This window comes from Strix aluco, chromosome 7 (genome assembly GCF_031877795.1).
Source record: "Strix aluco isolate bStrAlu1 chromosome 7, bStrAlu1.hap1, whole genome shotgun sequence".
NCBI classification, from domain to species: domain Eukaryota; kingdom Metazoa; phylum Chordata; class Aves; order Strigiformes; family Strigidae; genus Strix; species Strix aluco.
In genome coordinates, this window is record NC_133937.1 from 32,607,788 (window position 1) to 32,620,144 (window position 12,357).

A 12,357-nucleotide genomic window follows, 5' to 3' on the forward strand; every position below is an offset into this window, starting at 1 on the left:
GGGGTTTGTTAATTTGTAATACATAATTCTGACAGAGTACTTTTTCATTTTAGAGCTAACTGGGGAGTATTTTTACTTGTCATCATTGTGCAGATAATTTTCTCTCTTCAGGAGATGCTTACAAGTATTTCTGCTTTGTTATGACAACGTTCAGAAAATGCTTAACTTTATGTCTCCAGTCTTTTAATTGGTACTAACTATATAAAAAAAAAACCCCTAAAGCAGCAGTCTTTGGGTCACACCTGCATCATTGGAAGCAGAAGTTTGGGACAAGACAGGATCTGCAGTCAATGAGGCTGATCTGTTCATCTCCAGCCCCGAATTACCAAACACGCAGTCAGAGCCTAAGCACGAACACATGCAAAGGACAAAGGCTATTCAAGTTTAGGCCATTATTAAAACAGATGCAAATTTAGAGTAAAACTTCAAAATGTTAATTTCAGGCCGGATGCAAATGTCCGCCAGAGGTATAATCTGAGGGTTGGATTGCCCACCACACCCTAACAGCAGCACTCCCTTTACAAACGGCAGACCCAGCCCGATGCCTCACTAGCGCCCAGCAGACACCAGTACCAACCAGTCAGTATTTCCTAAGCAGTAATAACCACCGAGTTCCGACCCTAACCCCCCCCCCCGCCCCATATTCCTTTCTCTGCACACACACACACACACACACACTCCCGTCATCATTTAAAACGCACCGAACCGCCGCACCTCCCTGCTCCCCCCCCCGCCCCCCGGGCGCTGGGGAAAGGCGAAGCGGGGTCACCCGGCAGGTGCGGGGGTGCCGCTCCCCGGAGGATGCTCTGCGGCGCCACAGCCCCGCTGCAGCCCGCCCCGGGGGCCCCTTCCGCGGCCGCGCTGCAAAATGGTACCGGGCAGGCGACGGCTGGGAGAGGGAAAAGGCGGGGGGGTGGTGGGGTGGTGGTGGGAATCTCCTCGTCTCGCCCTTCTCCTAAATCGCGGGCGCAACCTCCGCCCAAGCGCGGCGAGCGGGGCACCCGCAGCCCGGGCAAGGCGCGCAAGGTCAAGCGCGGCTCCTCCGCCCGCGCCCGAGCCGCTGGCAGGAGCGCGGAGCCCGGCGGCTGCCCCGGCGCGGCGCGGCAGGGACCCACCTCTGGCAGACATGGCTCAGGCGGGCGAGGAGCCGCGGGGCTGCGGCGGCGGCTCCGCGGCGGCGGCCGATGCGGGGTGGCGGGGCGGGGGGGGGGGGGGGGGCGGGGGCGCCGGGCCGGGCCGGGCGGGTCCGCGCCGCCGCCGCGCTCCCTCCCTGCCCGCCGCGGTGCGGGGCGGCGCCGGGGCCCGCCCTGCGGTGCGTGTGCGTGACTGTGAGCCCGCGGGTGGGTGCGGGTGGGGGCCGCCGCGGAGCGGCCTGTCGCGGCGGGGGCAGGGCCGGCGGAGGGGCCGCGGCTGCCGTGAGGCGGGACTGAGCGGCGGCGGGGCGGGGGGGGCATGGGGAGGTGTCCCGCGCCGGGTGAGCGCGGGGCGGGGGGGGTGTCCCAGAGGCTGCCCCGCTCCTGGGTGGGTGGGTAGAGGAGGGGGGGGCTGCCACCGTCAGCGGCAGCGCGACAGCCGAGCAGCTGGTGTAGGACCTGACGCTGAAGTCTGTGGCACAACTTGAAATTCACCCACCGGACAGCAACCGAGCACAGCAGCTATACACCTGCATGTCTGTACGTAAAGAGGATATAAACGGAAAAATGACAGCAGTGTTGTCTGCGAAACAATTTTGGCATTAACATACAGAAGAGAGCACTCAGCTGTCTCCTGGCACCTTAACAAAAGCAGCAAGCAACCAACGGCAAAGCACCGAAGAAGAGGATCTAGTGGACACCCCTCCCCACGGCAGCCTACCCTCCGGTCTAATCAAGCCAAATACTCCCAAGCCACGCTAAAAAGAACCCCCCTGTGCCACCAGTTTAGTAGATGCTGGCAAGAGCTAAGCAAAACAACAATCTCGTTTGTCAAGAATAACAGGTTAGAAGACCACATCAGAATAGTGAAACTAAAACATTAGAGCAGGCTCTTACCAATTTCAGAATGGGCAACTATGAACTAAGAAACAGAAAGCGCAATCTGTGATGTTCAGCGAGCAGCCAGCATGCAAACTAAATGACAGGAGAGACTGAATCACACTCCTCCACTCTGCTCTACCATCCACTATATACATGTTCATACTAGCAAGAAGCCTACACGATTCTTCCATCAAAAAAGCCAATTAGCAAAATCTTTGTATCTAAGAGAGGTGGTGAAGATTTCATCACAGCGTGTCCGCAGAGCTGAAACGGATGCTAGTAACAGATGTATCACACGCTCCCGCGGCCGTTTGGATGTGCAGCCCAGGCAGAGTACCTGCTCCATCAGACCAACCCCCTGGCAGCACTTCCACGCTGCTCACCTTCCCCATCATGACAGCGGAGCAGGGAGTGCAGATGTGTGAGAAAGCATGGAAGCAGCAGCAGAATGGAGCACACATGCTTTCTCTTTGGGTGATATACGCACAAAAAAATGAATCGGCACATCAGTTTGTCTGAATTTGTGTTCATGCTCACACACAGCAATGACTTTTAGTCATATCCAGCACTGTTTGCTGTGGATTACCCCAGTGTCCCCCACACTTCAGTTCAACCACACTCCTTGTGTCATTCTGTTTTCTTGCCCATTGCAAATGTTTCTGAATCCTGCAGCAGGAATGAAATAAATCTCAAGTTGTTGTTCTCCTTCCAAACTCCTATGGCATTACCCTGAGTTGGTGATCTGACATGCACTTGAAAAACAGTTCCTTTCCTTGTCTTTTCTGAAATGAGTAGAATTTTCCACTTGCAAACAACTCAAGTGTTCCTTCTTGTCCAAAAGAGCCAAGGTTTTCCTCAGTCAATGTAGTATGACAACATTTTGTATTTTTAATTGAGTAATTTCCTACGCACTTCCTTCAGTGAGTTTCTGACTAGCACTATCAGGGGTTCTCCTGTGTGATACTTAATAGATGGCATTAAAAAGAAGGTTCAGGAACACACAGAAATAAGCTTCTTAATGAAGAACTTCCTTTCTTTATACTGCTAGGAAATAGGAAGGGAAAGGCATTTGTAACTTGGGTTTCTATAGAACACAAGGAGTTTATTCCATTCACCATGTAAAGTCTCTAAGGCAGAGAAGTTCAACAGACATGTTGGTCAGAGAATGCTAAAATGGATCAGATACAGTACTTTTTCATTAACGAGAGCTCTTTAGTTGGGTTTCCAGAGGAATTGAGGCTGACTGAGTTTTATTTTCTTGTCTGTCCATCAAGTCCCCTTGAAGAATTTTCAGATTTGGATATGGAGAATTTCAATTCAAGTTGACTAAAATGTATAATTCAGAAAGAGTTCTACATCCCTACAAGTTTTGTAGCAATTAGCACTTAAGAAGAGAAATTAAAATGAAGGAGAAAAGCTGCAGCGGAAACTCAACAGTCACCAGTTCTGGAGGGCACGTCTTCAGTAGCCACAAGTACCAGTCAGGCAACCTGCATGTGTGCAGCTGAATCAGGTCCTGTAGTTGCTCTCTCAGATCCTGCCAATATCTAGAGAATATGGAAGGAAGCTGAAGAGGGTGGAAAAGGAAGTACAGAGAAGTGAGACACCATTATTACTAGTTCACAGATGAAGACCTTGGATACTTAGATAAGAGATGTTGAGTCAGAGAAGATGGACAAGCCAAGCCAAGAGTTCACTGCTGCTTCTGCAAGGGGCAGTCACAGACTCTGCCACGCGCTCCCTCTGCTCTTACTCCAACCCATCTGCTCCTGTGTACCTCACTGTAGCACCATCACCACTGGTTTGATCCTCAAGGAACTACTTTAGCTCATTAATTAGCAAAGAATTGCTCACTTTCTTGCATTGGCTTCGTTTTCTGCCAGGTAAGAAACCAAAGGCTCAGATAAACACTGGAGCTGACAGAAGGCGAGTGCAGAACTGAACAGCCAGGAAGGGGTGAGGAGGGACCATTAGAGGGAAAAGAGATGATCCTTTTGAGCAGCAGCAAACTGTTGAACTGTTTGATTGATTGAGCCATTTCCTGACTACTTTAGAAGTCCATTAAGGAGCAGTGATTGACATAGTTTTATTTTAGGCATCTACCTGAGGCTTCTGAATTAGTCAGCTGGGAAGCAGGATCCTACCTCCTACATTCTCCTATTGACTGTACAGACAGCCTAGGCTTCTAACTCAAGTTAGACAGTATAAAAAGAACCACTAAGGTCAACATTTCTTACAGGTATTTGGGCTTTAAGAGATGCAAGCAGGTACCTTGGGATTTTTTAGATGCCCAAACATTTTTATATATTTACCAAACAATAGGTGTTTTCGAATCCCCCATTGGTATTTTCAGGTGCCTAAATGCCCTTGAGGAGCTAAGTATGTTGTCTGAGGTCACAGAGAAAATCTATGTCAGAGCAAAGAATACAACCTGCATCTTTGAAGAAAAGTATCCTAAATATTGGACTGTATTCTCTGTGCAGCATACCTTGCTGTCACTTAGCCACTGTGTGAATATATAAAAGAAAATTCAGTTTTCCTTCCATTAAGTAAACTGGTTTTAGACAAACAAAACTCTTAGAAGAATGATAATGTCCAGCTAACCCATAAATTTGAAATGTGAAAACATTAATTATTACTGAACTCTTAGAGCCAATACATTGCCCCACGAACGATCTGCACAGCAACATGGATGAGAATCTCTCCCTTTGCTCAGCAGCTTTTGGACCAAGACTCAGACACCTAACAGCAGACACCGTACCATCTTTGTAATATGCTGTATCTGTGTAATACGTCACTGCAAGTTTTGTGCTTTGACCTTCCAACATGTTGTTGGTACTAACCCCTACAGTCTCTGCCCTTCTCCCTACCCTCTCTCCACCCCTTCAAAAAGAAGAAATAAACTATTGATATTTTTAGCATCGATTCTTGAGAAAATTAGGTTTATAATGTCATTGTTTGTCCCTCATCACTTTTGAACCAGTTTGTCACACACAAAAGTAGGACAGTAGTTTTAAAAATAATTAAGATCCCATCAGTTGTATGTAAATCCTTTTTTTTTCATGAAAATCAGGGGAGAGTGACTTAGCACAAATGAAAAAGCAGGTAGAAGTCAGCATTACATCTTTGTCTGATGCAGATAACTCATCAATCGGAACATACCCATCTTTGCACAACACAGTATGTTTCCTCCTGAAATCAGATCATTGTTACAAAAGTTACAGGGGTTTTTTTTGAACAAAAGACAAATTCTTACAGAAATAGACTTCAAAGAACAACTTCTGTGGGTGAGGCAAACGGCAAGGATGGCCAGGACTGGCCTGAATAATCTATTTAATTTATTTCACTGAACTGATATTGGGATGCTGAAGAATGATGGAAACTACAGGATTTTTCTACAAGTTTTTACCACTTGTTCCACCATAACTCCACTAGCTCCTTTCTTAGGGAAATCAGATCTATAGCAGTCATAATAGAAAGGAACAAAATCTACAGCATTACTAAGTCTTATGATTTAATCAGAATTTTAATAAGCTCACAATAAATAGTTCTCTGTGACATGAATGACATGAAAGCAAGACAGCTCTCTTACTTTCAATATAAGACTCTTACTAGAATCTGCAATTAGTCAGTAATGGACAGCATATTCACATAAATACACGGTCTTTCACTGATTTCAGTGAGCTTCAAGGGCAGCTCCCACTAATCTCCTTAGAGAAAAGTTCGCATTTATATCTTTCAAAGGACAACTGAGCTCCAAATTATTCACAGCAAATATTAATAGAAATGCTTTACTGAAGGTTTTTTTCCCAAAATATCCCACATATACATATATAAAGAGACTTAACCTTCAAACAAAAAAAAATAAAGGAAAAAATCAAAAAAGTTAGAAAGTTCCCCTGAGTGAGACAAATCCCAGTCATCTTCCTTACTTTTTTCATTGCATAGAACCAGTTTTCTTAATACTCTGCATGTTATTCAACCCTCCATATTGTCTGTGGTATATGCACTTTTAAGGCAAAAAATGTAATACTGAACCTATGTTATCCTAAGTCAAACTCAAGAACTCAAAATTTTTTACATGAATTATATAAGATCACATAAATGCTGTAGGTTTTATATAACCAAGAAATATTGGCAATTCTGGCAGCTAAGGAAAAGCCCCCAAATAAGCCTGTTAATATCTAGTCTATATTGCACTTGCATCAAAATGGCTAACGTACCTGTAGGAACTTAGGATACAAGGGCCAAAATGACAAATTCGTTTCTGAGTCAGGTTTGGAAAGATCAACTAAATGTTGGCCAGCATTTACTGCTGAAGAACTTCAGCATCACCTTTATGTGTGTATCCTTATCAGGAAGGTCCCAACAAAGAGCTCAGAGTCAGAAACTTAATCAGGTTTTGCATCTGGTTCTCACGGGCTCACATATGAAGTATGTACCATGAATAAGAGCTGTGAATACATAAGTCTATGGGACCTGACGATGCATCCCAGAGTCCTGAGGAAATTGGCTGATGTAGTTGCCAAGCCACTCTCCATGATATTTGAAAAGTCACGACAGTCAGGTGAAGTGGAAAAAGGGAAACATTGCACCCTTTTTAAAAAAGGGTAGAAAGGAGGACCCTGGAAACCACTGACCTGTCAGCCTTACCTCTGTGCCTGGGAAGATCATGGAACAGATCCTCCTAAAAGCTATGCTAAGGCACATGGAGGACAGGGAGGTGATTCAAGACAGCCAGAATGGCTTCACCATGGGCAAGTCCTGCTTGTCCGACCTTCTATGGCCTTCTGTGATGGAGTGACTACATCAGTGGGCAAGGGAAGAGCTATGGATGTCATCTATCTGGACTTCTGTAAGGTCTTTGTCACAGTCCCCCACAGCATCCTTCTCTCTAAACTGGAGAGATAGGAGATTTGATGGGTGGACTGATCAGTGGATGAGGAACTAGTTGAATGGTCACATCCCGAGGCTAGCAGTCAACAGCTCAATGTCTAGATGGAGATAGGTGACAGGTGGTGTCCCTCAGGGGTCTGTACTGGGACCAGTACTGTTTAATACCTTCATCAGTGACAGAGACAAGTTCACAGATGAATCAAGCTTGTCAGGATCCCTCTGAATGCCATCCCGTCCCTCAGGCGTCAACCACACCACTCAGCTTGGTTCATCTGGGACCATGTGAACCTCATGAGGTTCAACAAGGGCAGGTGTAGGGTCCTGCACCTGGGTCGGGGTAACCCCTGGTATCAATACAGGCTGGGGGATGAAGGGATTTAGAGCAGCCCTGCTGAGAAGGACTTGGAGGTACTGGTGGATGAAAAGCTGGACATGAGCCGACAATGTGCACTCACAGCCCAGAAGGCCAACTGTATCCTGGGCTGCATCAAAAGAAGCATGTCCAGGAGGTCGAAGGAGGGGATTCTGCCCCTAGACTCCACTCTGGTGAGACCCCACCTGTGTCCAGTTCTGAATCCTCAGCACAGGAAAGACATGGACCTGTTGGAGCGGGTCCAGAGGAGGCCACAAGAACGATCAGAGGAACGGAACACCTCTCCTATGAGGACAGGCTGAGAAAGTTGGGGTTATTCAGCCTGGAGAAGAGGAAGCTCCAGGGAGACCCTACTGCAGCTTTTCAGTAATTGAAGGGGGCTTATAAGAAAGATGGGGACAAACATTTTAGCAGGGCGTGTTGCAATAGGACAAGGGGCAATGGTTTTAAACTAAAAGAGGATAGATTTAGACTACATATAAATAAGAAATTTTTTACAATGAGGGTGGTGAAACACTGGAACAGTTTGCCCAGAGAGGTGGTAGATGCCCCATCCCTGAAAACATTCAAGGTCAGGCTGGACGGGGCTCTGAGCAACCTGATCTAGTTGAAGATGTCCCTGCTCATTGCAGGGGGGGTTGGACTGGATGATCTTTAAAGGTCCCTTCCAACCCAAACTATTCTATGATTCTATGAATCTTGACTCCTAAATCATATTTTGTTCTAACTGTATTCAGTCCATGCCTTCAGGAGATATAGAGACAGTCCCATAAACTGCCTTTGCTGTTAATTATAAATTAAGAGTTTTTAGATCTGCATCAATTAAGGGTATTATCTCAGTGTGCCCTACCTTACCCTTTACCTTAAAGAATTTGCTGTGGCCAAACTGAATTAAATTATGCAATCAGAGTTGGTTAAATGTGCAAGCATTTTTACATAGAGTAACTTTTACATCATGCTATCAATGTAAAAGATGACATACTTCCTTCGTCAAAGTTCACATTAGCAAAGATGTTTATGAATAACATGGCAAGAATAGCAAAGAATATTCTGAATAAACCAGAGTCAAAATCTCTCAGTATGCCTATACACGGAGAGGGTTTTAGGAATCAGAAGCAAAAATTCACCTGTAGTTGCAATTACAATGAGCCAAACTCTTGAGAAGCATATAAATTATGCTGCGAACAGCCATGCTTATGCAGGGTAGAAAGTCTGGGGCCAAAGAAAGTCATTATCTAAATCAATGTGAAAGTACATCATTGAGTAATTTGACATCTGCTCATAAGAGATACTTAAGTTTCTTCCCGTACCCCTGAAATTCACACATTGCTGAGTCTGTCTTAATTTCTCAAATGCTGTTTTCTTTATATGCATTTTCTATTCTGAACACTGTATTGCAGGGCCCTCTGGCTGAGAAGTATAGAAGTAGACAGGCCTCCCTTCAGAGCATATCAAGATCATTCCTTAATTAGCTGGTGGACACAATTTGACTTGAAAGACACAAAGCACTGTCTCTTTTTCAGGAACTGAATGGCTTGTCCCTTGTCATACTGTCAAGATAGCAACTCCTAGTCCTGAACCTGGCACTGGTCTTTTACAGCTAAGGCACACAACTGCGTGTAGACACATCTTCTTAGACAAAATCTCCTGGAAATTGTGATGGCTGTTTCACAAGCACTCAGGACACACTTGGGAAAGAACATGGGCCAACCAGCCAAATGCACAATCTACAGTCATGGTAACAGCAACTCGAATCTTGAAAGATTCCTGAAGGGATTTGGAAAAAAACACTTTTCCTCTCCAGTTAGTCTTGCCCAGTACATTCAGGTACACATAGTCTAGCTGTTTTCTTTCTCTTGCCTATTGACATCTACCAGCAAACTTATCTGTTGTACATGTGAGATATTTAAAGCTCAGGTCTAGCTGAGTTTTCTCATGCAATTTTTTTCTTTCCATAAGTTTTAAAAAACACCCCAACAAACAGAAGGTTTCATTTAGTCACACTTTTTTTTTTTTTTTTTTGGTCCACTTTTGAATCTGTTTGAGTTTAGGGCTGATACTAATTCTGCACAACATTCAATTGTTTATTCCCCAGCAAGTCAGATAGAGACTGCTGTGGAATGTATAGATAGAGATGCCAGCAGATGACTGAATTCTCCAGTTTGAGCACATTGCTGGAGTAAAACACGAGGCCAGGCTGCCCTCTGCGGGCTATCATCTAACACTGGGATGAATGGTTTTGCAGCAGCTCATGGAAATTGATTAATGCTAGTACAAGATTTCTGTGTCTGAACACAGCATTTCGACGTATGCTGTACATGTAATGCCAAATATAACAATCAGCTTTCTGTTGCCTGGTTGTTACTGCTGGAGAGGAAGAAGGAAATGCAGAGTGCCCGTCTGATGCAGCAGTCAGGAACTCCAGGTACAATAACAGCTCAATATGACACCACCTGGGAATCCCTGGGAGACCCAGAGAGTGGGGGATAACAGCTTCTGAACATAAAACCAGAGAAACTAAACGGATGGAAATACTTCACTTGGCACATAAGCTGCCAGGCAGGAATCAAGGACAGTGCATTACAGCACCACTCCAAGATTTAATCAGGAGCAGGTTCCATTATATTAGGCATATTACAAACACAGGTCTGCTTACTTCAGCATTTCACAACATGAGGACTGAATGTCAAACTAGTCCAAAGCAGCCTGAGGCAGAAGAACAGGCATGAGCAACAGAAACATTTCTGGATGACCCTGGGTCTACTACAGACTTCATTTTCTTTGCTTGTTGTCAGTAATGCCTCCAGTTCAGTTCCTTAAAGGCTTCATCCAAGTGCAGACACTCGTTCCTACAGGGCTGATGACTCAGAATTACAAAGGATCAAGTCGTACATGCTTTTTCTGGAAATGCAGTTTGGCTCAGAGTACAGCTTCTGAGCATGAAATTCTAACTGAAAGATTGGCTCCCTCTACCCTCACCTAAAATAATGCAATGGTGATATACATGGTCGCTCTCACCTCTTTAGGAACCTCACAAGAATTCAGTCAGTTGTCAAGAAGGTCCAGTCTTTGAATACAAGACCCTTCCTAAATTGACTGGGGTTTAGTTGTTGCAGAGATGCAAATATCATGTGGGATGTGATAACCACGGGGATAAGTCAGTATCTTCATAAACTCAAACCAGTCCTGTAGCTTCAAATAACATCATTTGAGAACCAAATGGGACAAGTGAACTGCTATGATGATGGGCTGTCATGTGTGGCAACCAAAGCTTTTACAAGCCAAGTAACAGGCAGCAGTTAAGCCCAGAGGTAACATTACTAGTTGGTATACTAACTCATTCTACACAGGATACATAGGGTTATTTTTTTCCCCAAAAACAGCTATGAGGGATTCTCTCTGAATCTTGCTGCTTGTGTCCTACTGATGAAACCAGGCCATCTGTGCCCTCTCCTGGTGAGAGCAGGTTCCTGCCAAGAAGCCATGAACAGAACTCAGGAGTTGCTGACCACCTTCCCAGTGTAACAAAACATTGAAGAACATCACTGGACTTTTGTCACATAACTCTATGGATAGTGAACACTGGAGAGCGTTGTGACAATAGTATTTGGACCTTTCTAGGTAAATGTGCTATCAATAATTTAAAATTAATCATGAAGCCACTACTGAGTACCTTGCATCATAAATATTTCAGGCATTTCAAAATTAAGGCATTTTACAATGCCAAAATTTAATATCAGGCTCCATGAAAGACTTCAATTATGCCTCAGGACAAAGATATCTGAATTGAAATTTCGATAAAATCCTACTTTTATTGTGGACTAATGTGAAGATCTGCTGAAAGTTTTTATACTTGCATAGTAGTAGAGTGCCTGAACTACTTTGCATAACTCATATTGACTATCAAGATCAGCTTCTGCTTATGATTAAACAGATTATGTGATGACATTTTAGGGATGAACAGATTATAGCCCTAAATCCAAAGATGTAAGTAACAATGAAATCTTATTATGCATTAGAAAACAACCAATGCAAGAGCTGAACTGAAAATTACTCAGACATCTCCTAGTAGGGTCAAGGATAAGCACCTAAATTCTCCCCAGAAATACACGCAGATTCTGGTCGCTAGACTTCCCTCTTTTCAAGTACACAGATGAATGATTGAGGGAACCTATTTATAACAGCTGACCACTCAATTATTTTTTCTGCAGTATTTTGGGGCAAAATCGTTTTATGTCTATTTATACCACATTCAGACTCAGTCATTACAGTTGTGATATAGCATAAACCCAAAAGTTTATCCTTAACCTCTTTGCTTCAGCTTCCACTACAAGAACAAGTAAACTTGTGGTCCTTGCTAACCTGCAGACTGCAGTGAAATTGGCTAAGGTCTAACTGATCATATTTGAGAGTATTTTATCTGGTTTCAATAATTTATTATATGCTAACACTTGCAGATCCTGTATGGCAGAACATTCATATATTCACTTATAGAGGAATGGCTGGATTATAACGCTTCCAGCGGCATAGAAACATTTGAGGAAAAGATAATGTGTTTGGAAAATAAATGTCTCATTTCACTGACAACATGTACTTCTGACTTCCTTGTGGTCTCCTTCACAACCCATTATATAAGCTAAAGCAGGGTAGTACAGAGAGTGTAACTGAAGTACTAACATAAGAAACAGCCTACCGGGCATGCATATTTGTCCTTCCAGCCCAATGTTGTGTCTTCCACAGTAGCAATAAGTGATGGTGTAAAAAGACACTTGCAGATGTGACAGGTAACCAATTAGACAATACATTAATGACTAGGAAATTTGTAACCCATCAGAAGACAAATGAATGTCTCTACAGATGGAGTAGATGTGCAGATGTGGAGCAGGATGCACAGACCACAAAATGCCTGAAAATGGGATTTAAAGAAATACTGCATGAGCTCTTGACATGGTGCTACTAGTGAATCAGCAAGGAGGGAGGTGTTGCACGCAGCTGAGGGCACAGACAGCCAGAAAATTCATGATAGAAAATGACAGCAAACGGAAGCACGTATGGTACTACATACAGGACACT

At 44.3% G+C, this 12,357-nt stretch overlaps 1 protein-coding gene across 1 annotated transcript in view; it reads right to left on the bottom strand.

Annotated features, from left to right (window-relative positions):
* The window catches only part of ABLIM1 (actin binding LIM protein 1), a 211,403-nt gene extending 210,203 nt beyond the window's left edge, over positions 1–1,200 (bottom strand). Inside the window, exon 1 of the mRNA XM_074831342.1 lies at positions 1,116–1,200. Coding sequence (XP_074687443.1) covers positions 1,116–1,128 — 13 coding nt within the window. The 5' untranslated portion in view covers positions 1,129–1,200. The remainder of the gene's footprint in view (positions 1–1,115) is intronic.
* Between the last annotated feature and the right edge of the window lie 11,157 nt (positions 1,201–12,357).